We start from the raw sequence: 15,618 nt of genomic DNA, 5'->3' as shown, positions 1-15,618 counted from the left end.
CAATCACGAGTAGATTTCCTCCTCTAAACTTTTCTCACTGTAAACTATAATCTTCTCCTCTGCTCTTAAACCACGATAAGTGAAACGAACTAAGCCCGAATACTAAACTTACTTTCAGTCTCTGCTTTGTCGCCATATTGGTCCGGGCACAGGAGCGTCTTGGACGTGACAGTACGTCACCGCCATGTTGGTCCGGGCACACAGCGTCTTTGAACGTGAAGGTACGCCAGCGCCATATTGGTCCGGGCATATGGGGCGTTGAGCTTGAAGCGTCTTTTTTCGTTTTGGAAACAAAAGCTATATAAATTCAGTTTATTCTACTGCTGCACATTTTTAATGAAATGTAAAATTACACAAGATTTCACTAATTCTACATTTGGAAATTCAGTCATCATATATGAAGTCACAGGAGTGCCATAACAAGAGTCTTAAAAATAAGGAAATAAATGTGTAGGCTTAATATAAACAGGAATGAATAATTGATAAATAAATCGGTTAAAATAACGGATTTGTCTTTGCTTTTCATTTTGTTTTTCCATTTCCATTTTCCTTTTCCTTTTCCTTTTGCTTTTTCTTTTTCCTTTTTTATTCCCATTTTGCTTTTTGCTTTTACTGATAGACCGATCTGTCAATCAAATGGCTTTGGGCGGGGCTTTCTGTGCAGGGTGAGTTGTCAATACCTGATGGCAGGATTCCTGCTCATAGCTGAAAAGAAGCGACATCAGCTATTGCTGAGAGGAGCTACACACCACGCAGTTTTAGAGTGCATGAACGGACTGTTAGAGGTTCGAGAGCTGGATTTCTCAGTCTGGACTTTGTATCGACGTGCAGAAGTGACAAAGACAGACATGAAGTGACAGGCTGGATGAGCAACGACATCTAAACACCCCCGTCACTGACACAGTCAAATTCAAGGCTGTTAACAGTGAATATCATGATATTATTTATTTTCTAAAAATCTGATAGCTCAATCATTTGTCAGCATAATCGATAGAACACTGCAGGCGATGGAGAGTGAGACGTTAGGTGAGAGCTAAATTTTAAAGAAACACTCAGGATGAAAAATTTATCATGATCATCAATATGCATCTGAGTGCATATTGAGCTGTGTTCCTGACTGTGTGAATTTCCTCCTTTCAGTTTCACGTTAGAGAAAATAACTTTTAAATGTTTTTGTACAGTTAATAAGAATTTTTAGTTTCAAGATAATTTGTGTCTGTGTGTTATTCTCTATTTTCTACAGCTTAAGGCTAATTGTTGTTTCTATATAAATGTAATGTATTTACCCCTGAACCAGGACATCAGTAACTCACAGGTGATCTCAGCCCTTGAGCTTTATTTTTGCAGTTTTCTATAGATGTGGCGGCAGCAGCAGCTTCAGCTGCAGGCTGAATGCCAGCGGTGTCGTGGAGGGTGTGTGGGTGGAGGTGACGCCACCTCATATTCTGTCAGTCTACTGTACAGGCTGCCCACCTTTCAGTCAAAACAGGGACTAAAATAACTGTAATGTTATTTCCACCCACTCAAACACCGCCACACCAATTATTTTTCACATAGAAGCATGAGATGGATGAGCAATGAGGGGGTTCTGGGTGTTTGAACAGCTCAAACTGCAGTGATTTTTCTGGAAGTTAAGAATGAGATATTTCAAGACCTTTGTTTCTGTCTGCACTTGACCAGAGAGTTCACAGAGGGGATGTGGTGCAGAGTGAATCGAATAGTTTTCAGCTGCTTTTGGATTTCGTCGTTGGTGTGTGTTGGTGAACTGGAGAGAAACTCTTCTATTACACTTCAAAATGTCACCACAGGTCTTCAGCCTCTCCTGTGTGTCTAAACCAAACACTTCTCTCTAAAAACACATTTGTTTGATGCATCCTGCTTCGCTTCAAAACAGGAAGTTGTCTGAAAAGCCTGGATTGGTCCAGAGGCGCTCTCATTTCCCAGTGTCCCATAAACGCACCGCTGCCCGCCTCAAACAAACGCTCACACCGACACGGTTCCCGGTTTGACACCACACAGCTTTACTGTAGAAAGCCTGACCAGGAGCAAACCTTCAAGAACATTCAGAATAATCTGTGCAAAAGGTGACAACACCGTCACTGTAAGAAACGCCGCTCACACGGCGTTCGTCTGGCACTTCGTTTTTTTCTACAGTACAGATCGTAAGTGCACAATAGTTAAAGGTGAAAGCTAAGACGGGAACTTCGATCCACCACCACAGGAAGCTACGGGTCGTTACGGGCCAAGAGAACCGAGAGAGGAGAAGCTAAAGGCTCGTTTCTGTACAAAAGATGGAGACTAAAGAGGACGTGAAGAGCGGGAGGTCCGTCCGGTTCCGCGGTCGTCTGAAGGCGCTCTCATGGCTTCTCCTCCGCCTCCGGATCGTCGTAGATGTAGCTGCCCACGCCGCCGGTGTTCACGCCTGGAGACAGTCACAGAGTCGGTTTGAACACAGACGTGGACCAATCAGGCCCAAAGGTTTGTTCAGAAGAAGAAGAAAAAGAAGACTGAACAAAATTAAATTTGAAAGGGTTGAAAGACGCGTGGCATGGACGGGGAGGGGCGTGGCATCATGTGAGAGGGGCGTGGCATCATGTGAGAGGGGCGTGGCATCATGTGAGAGGGGCGTGGCATGGTGAGTGAGAGCACAGCAAAGAGGAAAACCCCAGTCGTGTTTGTGCCTTCGTACCTTTGGGCCCGAACAGCACGGCGTAGCAGGGTTTGTGGCAGTAAGGTTGTCCGTCGTGCTGCGACACACAGACAGAACGTGTCAAGACTTTTTGAGTTTGCATGTTTTCCCTCAAACACATCAACACTGCAGCTTTCAAACAGAAGCAGAGGTTCAGTCTTCCTGCCGCCCTGAGCTGAAGCTGTGAGACAGTCGCTGGTCCAAATCCCGTCAGTCAAGGTGTCCTGCCTGGAAGTCTTCATAGCAGTCCATATCTATATTCATCACAATATAAAACAAATACTTTTGTTCATTTTAAATGTTTCCTGTTACTCTTTAGTGACATTTCAGGGTATCAAGTTAATTTTTCTTTAAATATTTACATTATATTTAATACATGATTGGTTCGCCTCAGCCCGGCTCTCGTTATCACTGGATGTTCGTTTTGTCTGTCAAAACATGCACGAACACAGTCCACTGAAAAGTCTCGACCATTTGTCTTATACTGTCTAGGACATGTTACATTGTAATATATATAAACATTGTTTTATTGCTTAGTCCAATAGATACATAGTCACTCCTTATTGGAAAATCAGTGACCACAACTCACCACAAAGTGAAAAAAAATAAGAAATATTTGTTTTTCCTTTTTGGGAGGGGTTCTTGGAGAAATTTCTGTCCTCTGTCATGACTGAATGTTCCATCAGCAGTGCACAGTTTACACACTCCAAATAGAATTTTATGAAACACAACCCAAACACATAATCCAACATGGCCGCCGTCTCATTAAATTTGAATATGTTCCCTTTACTTTTATTTGATTTATGTTGAGGAGCCTGAAGTTTGAAGCTTTCCCAGACGGACTGATTGGTCTGAATGGGTGGTTTGTGTCCCTGGAGCTTCGGTCCAGACGTCCTGTTGGACTCGCGGAGACGCCGTCCCCCCCCCCTCACCTCTGCATGGCTTCCCGCCGCCAGAGTCTTGCTGCAGCGCTCACAGCGGAGGCACGGCCGGTGCCAGTTCTTCCCCAGGGACGACACCTTCTCGGCTGCATGGGCGCACACAAAAAAAAAAAAAAACTCAGGATGGAGACGGTTGCCACGGCAACCGCGAGCTCAAACCGTCACGGAAACGCTCACCGAAGTAGACCGTCTTGTTACACCTGGGACAGATGTTCGGCCCGCCGGAGAAGGAGGAGAAGCTGGCAGCTGGAAAAAACAAAGGCTCTTACGAACTGACGCCTCGTTTCCATGACAACGGTTCAATGAAAGTGCATCGGTTTTGCGTTTTAACTTGCCTATTAGAGGTATGGATCAATTCAAACTTCCCAAATTGATTGTATTTACAGTTCAATTAGATTTTCAGCTCAGTCAAGGGTTTTTCAGTAGCACTAACCATTTTATTCTCAGATATCTGATGCTGTGAATCGCAGAAACCTGACGACTGGTCTGTGCATGTCTTTCTCTTTTTGCCGGACTACTTTCTCACCCTTCACCGGTCCCCGTGTCGGGGCTTTCTTCTCCTCAGGTTTGGCGTCCGTCTCCACGGAAACGGCAGCGGGGGCTTCGTTGACGGGAGCGTCGTACACGTAGGACCCGGCTCCGCCGATGTTCACGCCTGAAAAAACACACATGGGAAGTTCTGAGAGTCCTGAAGTTAGAGCTGGATTACTGTCAATAAAAGTTACACGGTGGAGTTACTGTGATAATGATACAGCTGTGTGACTGTAGCGCTAGCATTAGCATGAGGTGAGGCAGTAAGGCTCTATAATCGGAAGATGCTCTATAATGTTGCCTTCAGGGACTCGGAAGCAGAAGAGGAAACCTCACCTTTTGGTCCAAACAGGGCAGCGTAGCACGGCTTGTGGCAGTACGGCGTCCCGTCGTGCTGCGAGGTTGAAGAAACAAAGACGGTTCACCTTCAGACGACCTTCACTAAACACTCAAACCTTCTACTGTCGTCTTCTGTTCAAGAACGCTTCCATTTCTCCTGCTAGAGGAACATGAAGTCAAAACACAGCATGAAACATGATGTCGTGCTCCGTCGTCATAGAAACATGACGCTGTACATGTTGTCATGGAAACACAGAAGAAGACGGAGTGGTCCGCCTGTCATCCCGTGGTGTGAACGTCCCTTTGTCAGCCCTGAGGAGCTTTTCCACTCGGCAGCGGTCGTCCTCGACGCTCATTTGTCTGTTTAATGTTAAACAGTTTGATTTGTAACCTGCTTGGAAACAGTAACTCCAAAACAAGCAGCGCGGCCGGAGCGGCGGAGGTCTGCTTCCCCTCAGCTGCTGGAGCCAGACTCAAACCGGGACCTGCTCTGTTCTCGCTTCAGCACGCCGCCTTCCACAGAGGCGCTCGCTAATGGCTCCGTTCGGCGGCGTGCGGAGGCGGAAACACCGGCGTCAGCCGCTGACCCACGGCCTCGGCTGCGCTCTGATTAATGTCACAGCCGCTAAAAGGCTGGAGAGCAGCAGTCTGCGTGGAGGAGGGAAACGATCCGGGCTGTCATGTTGACTGTGCCGAGAGAAGAATTCAGTTTCCTTTATTTCTGACAAACACTGAATAATAATCTACAATTCTCTTCAGACGGTTCTGGATGTCTGTTCATACTGCATCTTTTAGAGAACGTTGTGACTCTGCCTCTAAGGAAATGGGGGAAAATGCCACTTTTAGAGAACGCTCTGATGCTGTCTCCATGACAACGGGGGGAAACGCAACTTTTAGAAAACGCTCGGATAACGTCTCCATGGTGACCGTGGAAAAAGAAACTTTTCGAAAACACTCTGCCTGAAACGGGGGAAAGCACCATTTTTTTCTGAAAAGGTTATGACTGTCAATGGAAGTGTCGTAAAACACATTTTTTTTAAAACACTCGACTCTGTCTCCATGGAAACGCAGGAAAACTCATCTTTTCTGAAACTCTGGTACTTTACTAGATATTCATTTCTATGCAAACAGACACTTTTCGTTTTGCTGTTTTGAGCTTTTTTTTTTTTTTTTTTTTTTTTTAATTTTATCACTTTTTTCTTATGAAGACATTTTTTCCATTTATACTTTTATTCTTTCCTTCTCCCCATTTGGACTTCCTCGTCCTCTTTTTCTCTTTCACCTTCTGTCGTAGTTCAACAGCTTTAGCAATCTGAAACCTTTTCATGATTATAGTTTTTTAAATTTGTTTTAAAGCTGTTTCAGCCAATTCGATCAGCTCTCAGCTCTTTCACCTTTTCTCTGAACCACGTCTGTCCCGGCTGCAGGATTCACGTTGAAGCGTCTTTAAATGAATGTGCGCTCTGCGGGGTTCCCAAGCGGCGGTTCTCACCTCGGCGTGGCCTCCTGGATTCAGGGTTTTGTTGCAGCGCTCGCATTTCAGGCAGAACTTGTGCCAGTCTTTTCCTAAAGATGAAACTTTTTCCGCTGTGAAGGAAGAAAAGAGAAAGAAAAACTGCAGATTCAAATTTCAGACGCTACACTGAAGAGGAGGCTCTCCGATCAGCCAATCAGCTGCTGAGGCCAGGGAGTTTTCCTCGGAGTCGGAATGGCCTATTGGCTAAGTCCCGCCCCCTTGGTTACTGTTGCCACTGAATGCTATTGCTCTTGTTTGCATTTGTGGGTGGGGCTTAGCCGTAGTTCAACTCCCAGTTCAAACTGAGGAGGCGGCCATGTTGTTTTCTCTTGATAACACAGCGCCTTCCACAAATGCAAATTCCTAGTTTTAAGGAGCAAAAGTTCTAAAAGACCCACTGCCTTGAAGTAGGAATTCCAAGTTCCTTGTAAACATGAAGTAACTTGGAAAGTGGCCTAGAGGCGGCCATATTGTTTTATTCTCTGGTACACGGCATCTTCGAGCAAGTGAGCTTTGACACAAGTGAACATGGAATAATAGTGTTCTAGTTGTCTGGGAATTCCAGGTTACAGAGGAAAAGTTCCGGTGCAGTGTGATAATAATTTCAACGTTTTGAACTGTGCTGTTTTCCAACATGAACTCTCCCACCCGGAAGTGGAATCATTCTAATTTACAAGTGGAATGGTGCATCAAATTAAATTAAATTCTGAAATCTGATCTCTAAAAACTGTTTCTGAACAGTGTTACTGAACAAATTCAAGATTGTCAGTTCTGCAGAGGGAGAAAAGTGAAGTTCAACCCTTCATTTTAATCATTGAAATGACTCCTCTTATTTTGAAAGTCTGATAAAAGCAGCAGAGGCTGTGAAGCCGTAACGACTGTCTGTTTGTCAGTTTTCAGGTGATTTGTGGGGTAATGATCCGGCCGCAGGACGTGGAGTTCAGCTCCGGCAGCAGCGGCGTCGTGCTGTGATGATTCCCAGTGTCGTTGGCGTGACAGCGGCGAGCGTCCCACTGATAGACGCCTCTTAACGGCCCCACTTTAAGACCTCATATCAGCCCAGAACACATTCTTTCCACTGCGTCCTGAAGGGCGGCGCCGTCACGTCACTCTCACTGATCCGCTTCCAGGAGCGGCTGTCAGGTCTCAGCGGCTGCTCCTTCAACAAAACCAGAACCTGATCCAGCACCAGACCAGGAGAGATCCCACCAGACAAACAGGGAAACACAAAACACTCCAACACCGTCGCCGTGGAAACCAGGGACACACATCTTTTCTGTGTGCTCGGAAGGAGTGCCCTCCAACAGACAGTTTCATTGGGGAAAGGTTTTATGTTTACATGACAACGTTCTGAAAACAAAGTAGTTCTGATATTGGTCCACTAGTTGGTGCTGTGTGCTCAGAGCCGGGAGCCCAGGCGCCATCACCCCAGAGCAAGTGGAACTGCAGGCTGTCGGAGCGTTCTCCCAGACCTCCACTGGCAATGCTGGCTCTGATCGTCCTTCTGGTATTTTCCATTTTAGCCACGCCGTTTTTTTTCAACAGAAGCACTGTTGTTGTGCAAATAGACCTCAAAACACAACAGTTTTCATGTTACCATGGAAATAAGGCCTAAAACCAACTTTTAAAAATGACCAGAAACTTAAATCAACCTAAAGCAACGTTAAAAAGTAACCTGAATGAAAAGTCCACATGTTCTTCTGAGTCTCAGTCCTCTGCTGACGTCAGATTTAATAACCAGCTCCCAATCAATACTTTCACTGTTTTCCTGCCGGTGTGGATCAATGAAGCATCTTGTTACATTACAGCACGTTCCAGTTCATATTAGAAGCAGGCCAATCAGCTGCAGAGGAGAGAATGAAAGATGAAACAGGAAATGGTGGCAGGAGCAGAGAGGAGGTGAGAGGAGGAGGAGTCTCAAGGAGGAGGAGTCTGCAGGAGGAGGAGGAGTCTGCAGGAGGAGGAGGAGTCTGCAGGAGGAGGAGTCTGCAGGAGGAGGAGGAGTCTGCAGGAGGAGGAGGAGTCTGCAGGTGGAGGAGGAGTCTGCAGGTGGAGGAGGAATCTCCAGAAGGAGGAGGAGTCTGCAGGAGAGGGAGGAGTCTGCAGGAGGAGGAGGAATCTCCAGAAGGAGGAGGAGTCTGCAGGAGAGGGAGGAGTCTGCAGGAGGAGGAGGAGTCTCCAGGAGGAGGAGGAATCTCCAGAAGGAGGAGGAGTCTGCAGGAGAGGGAGGAGTCTCCAAAAGAAGGAGGAGTCTGCAGGAGGAGGAGTCTTCAGAAGGAGGAGGAGTCTGCAGGAGGAGGAGGAGTCTCCAGGAGGAGGAGGAGTCTCCAAAAGAAGGAGAAGTCTGCAGGAGGAGGAGTCTCCAGGAGGAGGAGGAGTCTGCAGGAGGAGGAGGAGTCTCCAGGAGGAGGAGGAGTCTGCAGGAGAGGGAGGAGTCTGCAGGAGGAGGAGGAGTCTGCAGGAGGAGGAGGAGTCTGCAGGTGGAGGAGGAGTCTCCAGGAGGAGGAGGAGTCTTCAGAAGGAGGAGGAGTCTGCAGGAGGAGGAGGAGTCTGCAGGAGAGGGAGGAGTCTGCAGGAGGTGTAGTCGGGAGTTCTCCTCAAGGGAACTAAAGAAAATCCTTCCACTCAAAGTAATACATTATTCAGACTGTGTCTGGATGAGAGGCTGAGCCCTCATAGGACCCCAGGCCAGGACCACGTGCAGGACCAGAACCACATCCAGGTCCTGTTTCATCAGACCCCGACCGCATCCAGATCCAGAATCAGGAAGAACACCAGGTCCCCGACCACGCACATGTCCAGAGCCAGGACAGACGCCACACCCGGGTCCCCAAGAGTAACATCCAGACCATATAGAGGTCCTAAATCAGGTCCAGAACCAGATGCAGCAGATTCATAGAAACCAGGAAAGAAAACTGGTTCAGAACCAGGACTGACACCCAGCCCTGGCCGCCCTGAGTCAACATCCTGACTACATATAGGCCAAAAACCAAGTCCAGAACCGTTACAGAAACCAAGTTCACAATCAGTCCAGTACTAGGATAAAAACCAGGTCCCAAACCAGGACCCTGTTCCTCCAGTTTATTCATCTCACCCACACAAGTCCAGATCCAAACAAACAAAAAAAAATCTAGAACCAGGTCCAAACCAGGTCAGTTACCTCGTTCATGAACCAGGACAGAGTCGACGCCCCTTTCTCCAAGATCCAACAACCTAACCGAACACTGGTCCAACTCTAGGTCCAACACCAGGAAAAAAACCAGGTCCAAAGAGAGCCAGAAACCAGGACAAAAACCTTTGGGTTTGAACCTGAAATTAGTCGGAAAAACATCAGAAACAGGTTCAAAACCAGGTCTAAGACTAGTCTGGACCTCGGGCCAAAACTCTACTGGAAGAGTTCCAGCTTTGTGCTGAATAGAAACTTCAATGGACCACATGACCTGGTCCCTCAGATTCAAAATTCACTGCACAGGTCCAAAACCAGGACTGAAACCAGGTCCAAGAGTAGGTCTGAAAGTAGTCTGAAACCCCGTCCAAGACCATGTGTAAAAGTAATCTTAAAGCAGCTCCAAGGCCAGGTCTAAACGTAGTCTCAAACTGGACCATGACCAGTCTATTGGTCGAGTACTAGTGGAACTAGTTCCTGGATCTGGTTCCAGTTTCTGTCCCTAGGATGAGCAGAACCGCAGAACGTTGAAGAAGGTTCCTCTGAAGGAACACTGGGAACTTTTCAACAGGAGGCTATAAATAGAACCCTCAGTGATCTGGAGATGACGGCGTATAATTAGACCCTGACGGATCCTGAGAACCAGATCCACCGATCCTCTATTATTAGATCAACAAAGGAGGGAACCTCTGAATAAAACCCAGCGGAACAGAGGTACCGAGAAAAAGACCGACTGGAGATAGAGATGAGTTTTTTATTTAATGAATTTTATCGAAAAACTAACAAACATTTCTTTCAACGTGAGAACTTTTGATTTGAGAAAATGAAGAAAAATTACGCTTAAAAATTTCCTCAAATGTAAATCAATACTTTTACCTGGGTTGAAAAAACCTTTTTGATTACATTACAACATTTTAAGATTTTTTTTTTTATGAAGGTATTTTTTTAATATAGAAACAGAACAGAGTGTTTTATTGTTGTTTAACATCCAAAGAACGACTTAGTTATAAGACAGAATTTAAGTTTTATTATATAATATGTCAGATGTTGACAGTTTTTCCATTCATGTAACATTTCAAAAGTAATCTTCCCACAGACTCAAATTTTAATATTGTTTCTTTTGAGAAAGAATTTTCATTAAAATTATTTATTCTCCATACATAAAACATTTTTCTGATTCTTTTTCTGATGAACACAAATTTAGGATTTTTTTAAAGTCAAATTTGATTTCATTGTCTTTCATGCTCCAGCACTAGCACAAAATACTAGCATTTTATGATTCTTTTTCAGGTTATTTGTTATACAGAAGTTTTTTTATACATACATTTTTTCCTTACATATTATATTTAAGATTGTTTCATACATTTTAAGAGATAAAATTTCATTTATGTTTATTTGTACGCCCAAATTTTTAACAGTTACAATGGAAATGTTCAATTCAAATGTTTCATTTACATGCCCCGTGTGCATTTACAATTCACATACACTATTTAGATTGCAGATTTTGCCTTCAGCTGTTTTCAGACAGAAACAATCGAGGTTCCGACAGCATGTCTGCAGCTCAGTGAACTCCATTTTTAAAGGAGTCGACGGGGATGAAGATAAAGAAGGAATAAAGACATAAAGACCCCGCCAAACACACACCCGCTCACACACACATACAGACACACACGCACACACCAACTACAGTCAGAGCCGCCAACACCGGGAACAATCCCTGTACAGGGAGGAGACACTCACCAAAATACACTGTCTTCTCACATTTTGGACATTTGGACGCCATCGCTGGAGTGAGGAAGATGAGGATGAAGAGGAGGAAGAGGAGGAGGAGGAAGAAGATGAGGTGGAGGTAGAGCAGGAGGAAGAGGAGAAAGAGGAGGACGGATGAAGAAAAGGATGCTGCTGCAGCAGATGAGAGGCGAGGCTCTCTCCTCTTCCTCCCTCCACCCTCCTCCTCCTCATTTATATGCCCAGACCACGCCCACACAGTGACATCACGCTGCACCGACCAATCACTGTCACCCGGAGGGGAAACAGGACACAAGAGCTCAGAGGGTCAATTTCCAAAATAAAATTAATTGAAATGAAATACATTTAAATGAAATGAAAATAAATATTTATAAAAGTCAAATGTTGCTAAATAAAATAATTTTGAATCAAATTAGATAAAATAAACTAAAATTAATTGAAATGAAATACATTTAAATGAGTAAATAAATTTAAAAAAGATTTAAAATAAAATTATTTCAAATGGAATTAAATGTGTCTATATTTTATGAAATAAACTGCATTTAAAAGTATGAACTAAAATCCATTAACATTCAATTCTCTATGTGTGTGTGTGGGTTCGATCAGGGTGCTCCGGCTTCCTGTCATGGTCCAACAACATGCAGGCGACCCTACGTTTTCCCTCAGTGTGAGTGTGAGCGTGACGAGTTGTCTGTGTGTTAGCACTGCGACAGACTGGAGATCAGTCTGAGTGGACCCTGTTCCACCATGAGGAGCTGGGATTGGCTGGAGACATCCAGATGTCTTGTTCTTCCTGCTCAGAGTTCCAGATGTCTTGTTCCTCCTCTTCCTCCATTACTGATGACGGTTTCTGAAACGTCTTTGCTGTTATTGTAATGTAACTGAAAAAGGCAGTTGATTGGCTGAGATGGATTAGGGGGTGGGGCCAGAAAGTGAGGAGTGAGGAGTCAACTTTTTTTTGAATGAGTGCTCATAGAATGAATGAGTGAATGAAATAATGAAGGAGTGGTAACATTGACTGTGTATTGATTTTTTATTTTTTGATTTCCAGTTTCTAAATGAAAAGCGGGAGACGAGCCGACAGTGTGTTTGTGTGTTTGTGTAGGATGTAGAATGGCTCTTCAAGTTCAATCTTTTTCCCATCTTCAAACAGAACCGTTCGCGTTCCATCAGAGTTCTCCGGGTTCTTTGATCTCATCCTGTGGTTCCATCCTGGCTCTCCGTTAGTGGAACTCAGAACCTCCACCTTGACGAAGTGAAGCAGCTTCAAGGTGGAGCATTGACTGACAAACACCCTCCAGGACCAACTTTTTCACATTGAACTTTTTTATATTTCCTAACTTAGAAAAACCGAAGGAATCATGTCAACAGAAACTTGTTGAAACAAAAAGAAATTCTAAACTTTTAAATTCAGAAGGAAGAGAAATTGAACGCTAAAGGAAATCTTAAAAAAAAAAAAAAAATTTTAAACATGTTCGAGGGAAAATAAAAATGAAACTTTTGTGTATTTTCAGAGAAAGTGTCATTCAGAATGCGATGTTTATATGGACAGTTTAAAATCTGATGCAAATTTATTTAATCAACTTTTCATGATTTCTGTAAAGAGTCAAATTACAGAGTCAAACCAGAAGAGGGAGCCAAACACACACACACACACACACACACACACACACAGAGAGAGAGAGAGAGAGAGAGAGAGAGAGAGAGAGAGAGAGAGAGAGAGAGAGAGAGCGAGAGACAGACAGGATCTAGCCTTGTGCACTCATACATACACTCTCACACATACTCTGACAGTAATTAGTGAGTGTGTGTGTGTGTGTGTGTGTGTGTGTGTGTGTGTGTGTGTGTGTGTGTGTGTGTATGGGGGGGTTCCTGGGTCTCTGGGGGGTCTGTTAATGCCGATGAGGACAAAGAGCTGTCAAACACACTGATTCTGCTTGAACGGCGCCGCCCTACAGGACACATTCCTCCCCACCTGGCGGGGGGGGGGGGGGGGGGGGGGGGGGGCAGAGCGACGGACTAATGGAGCAACAGACTGAAAGAGTCTATTACATCATTTCTGCATGCTAACATGGTAACTGTTAATGCTAACTGATGGGAGTCTGCAGACATCAATGAGAGTTTTGTGGGGATTACTTCTGTTTTCAACCACCAAATGCAAATTTTGCAAATGTTTTTCCTTTTAACTGCTCCCAAATCTTCATCTTAAACCCAAACAAAGGCATCATTACATCCTTTATGCATGCTAATTGCTAACGGCTAATGCCACGTGATTTAAGTTTTCCTGCTGAAACAAAACCTGGGCTGAATTGTGAATCTTTTGGACCCATTCAGCTTCTGTTTGGTCTTCGAAGAACATGACCTAATTAAACGAGCCAATCCCAGCCTGATGGAGGGGAGTGGTGGGTGTCGGATGGGGGTCGGGTGGGGGTGTCGGGGTCTCCTGAGCCAATCGTCTCCGGGGTAACCCCCCCTCCTCTCCTGCCTGTGGGGTATTAAACCCGAGGACAGCAACAGGAGGGGTCAGCTTGTGCTCACTGTGTTCTGGAGTTCCGTCCGTTCAGTCACCCATTCATCCGTTCATCATGGCCGACGCCTTCTGTGCCACCTGGAAACTTGTGGAGAGCGAGAACTTTGACGATTACATGAAAGCTCTCGGTGAGTAGCGCCCGGTTCTCCCGATCGGAGACACTCTTCCAGTGCGAGGCCGGAGGTTAAACTCTGCTTGAATCCCCAGGCGTGGGATTCGCCACCCGGCAGGTCGGCAACGTGACCAAACCCACCGTGATCATCAGCCAGGACGGCGACAAGCTGGTGATCCGCACGCAGAGCACCTTCAAGAACACCGAGATCTCCTTCAAGCTGGGCGAGGAGTTCGACGAGACCACCGCCGACGACCGCAACTGCAAAGTCAGTACAGAGAACTTTATGTAGGGAGGAACCAAGAACACATGGTTAAAGTCTGAGTGAGCCTGAAACTCTTTAGTGTGCAGCATCACTGGCATGTGAGCTTTTATTTAGGTTCCCAGAATCTGAGGTTCTGTTCATCTGCGGCTCGGAACCTTCCCACGCTAACGTTCCGCCTGTGTGGTTCAGTCCACAGTGACCCTGGACGGAGACAAGCTGGTCCACGTGCAGAAGTGGGACGGCAAAGAGACCAAGTTCGTCCGAGAAATCAAGGATGGGAAGTTGGTGATGGTGAGATGGTGTTGTTAAACTTTTACACTTTTGGAATGATAGATTTATCAAACGAGTTAATAGTTTAACAGGAAACAAACAATCAGTTAAATCCTTAGTTGAACTAACCTGTTAGCATGGTATGGGTTAGCATGCATATTTCACACTGGTTTGTTCATGAAACGTTCACTTGAAAACGTTTGCAGTGAGAAATTAACACAAGAGTTTTAAAAACAGACAAAGAAATCTTTCACTGTTACAAATTCAATTAAATTAGCCTGTTAGCATTGAGTAATAGCTTTATTTTCAGCTAAACACATCTCTACTAGCTAACCAAATTAAGTCAACAAATGAGCAATAAAAAACATCACTAATTCTTCACAAATATAAAAAACATATCATCAATAAATTTTCCAACTCAAAAAGGTTAATTAGCTTTTAGCAAATTAGCAGGAAGCTAATTTCAGTGCCTATCCTGCATACCGCCTGCACCAAAAGGCGCTAACACGTTAGCATCTTTGACGCTCTTAATACCCTTCTATTAAATCACCAGAGACAACACATTAGCAGTTAGCATTCGAATACAGCCACTTCATAGCATTCCATGTATCAGCAACAAGTTAATTGTCTACTAAACCTCGTGTATTCTTGAAAATACGAAATTGTGCAGAAAATAAGCAATAAATATTCAAATTACAACAGATTTTTTCATTTAGTTTTTGATAAATTAAGCAGCTAGCATTGCACATATTATCAATAAGCTAATTAACGACTAATCTCATTTTTTTTTTAAAAAAACTTACAGATTATGCTAACAAGTGCCGCTCTAAATGCAGCTGATATTGCCATTATATTTTTAAGGACGTGCTGGCAGTGCACAGATAAGCAACGAGCCGATGGTCTGTGAAACCTGCTTTGTTGGTTTGATATTTTCTCCATTTCCTTTCAGAACTTAACTTTTGAGGACGTCCACGCAGTTCGTACCTACGAGAAGGCATGAGCGTCTTCGTCCCCAGCCGGCTAAGAAGTGTTCATTTCATCATTCTTGTGGACTGTTTGTGCTTCTGTTTACACTTCGACAGCTGATGTTTTTTAACATGTTTTTTTTTATACATTTCTGTCATGGTGGATGGATCGTCTATGAAACTCTGTTGAATGTGAAATAAAACAGAGAGAAAAAACTTTGCTTCAGACTTCTTTTGTTGAGCTTCTTTGACTTCCGTATAAATCAAAAGTGAACATATCGAGTGCTAATATTTTTACGGATGGGTAGATGGATGGATGGATAAGTGGATGGATGAAGGATGATGGACGGACAGATGGATGGATGGATGATAGAAGGACAGACAGTTGATCTTGCATCATCTGCAAACAATAGATATCCTCACACTTCAATGCCTAAACAAGATATTTTGTAGCTATTTAAGATAACTCTCATTATAAAATGTATTTTTCATAACCATATTTAAAGTCATTGTTTAAAAACTTCACATGCTCTGTTTCAGCCCTC

General features: G+C 44.4%; 2 protein-coding genes across 2 annotated transcripts; one reads left to right on the top strand and one right to left on the bottom strand.

Moving 5' to 3' along the window:
• Window positions 1–41: 41 nt before the first annotated feature.
• On the top strand, window positions 42–15,184 carry LOC115402455 (fatty acid-binding protein, brain). Its single transcript, XM_030111024.1, has 5 exons — window positions 42–65; window positions 13,513–13,589; window positions 13,669–13,841; window positions 14,028–14,129; window positions 15,058–15,184. The coding sequence occupies exons 2-5, from the start codon at window positions 13,517–13,519 to the stop codon at window positions 15,106–15,108; spliced, it is 399 nt and encodes a 132-aa protein (XP_029966884.1). The 5' UTR covers window positions 42–65; window positions 13,513–13,516; the 3' UTR covers window positions 15,109–15,184.
• On the bottom strand, window positions 2,303–11,031 carry LOC115402452 (cysteine-rich protein 2-like). Its single transcript, XM_030111022.1, has 8 exons — window positions 10,923–11,031; window positions 5,993–6,087; window positions 4,498–4,555; window positions 4,157–4,285; window positions 3,808–3,876; window positions 3,622–3,716; window positions 2,690–2,747; window positions 2,303–2,422 (listed from the first exon to the last, which is right to left on the bottom strand). The coding sequence occupies exons 1-8, from the start codon at window positions 10,963–10,965 to the stop codon at window positions 2,358–2,360; spliced, it is 612 nt and encodes a 203-aa protein (XP_029966882.1). The 5' UTR covers window positions 10,966–11,031; the 3' UTR covers window positions 2,303–2,357.
• Window positions 15,185–15,618: the final 434 nt, after the last annotated feature.

Source organism: Salarias fasciatus, chromosome 15, assembly GCF_902148845.1.
Source record: "Salarias fasciatus chromosome 15, fSalaFa1.1, whole genome shotgun sequence".
NCBI classification, from domain to species: domain Eukaryota; kingdom Metazoa; phylum Chordata; class Actinopteri; order Blenniiformes; family Blenniidae; genus Salarias; species Salarias fasciatus.
This window is presented reverse-complemented; position numbering and strand designations above follow the sequence as displayed.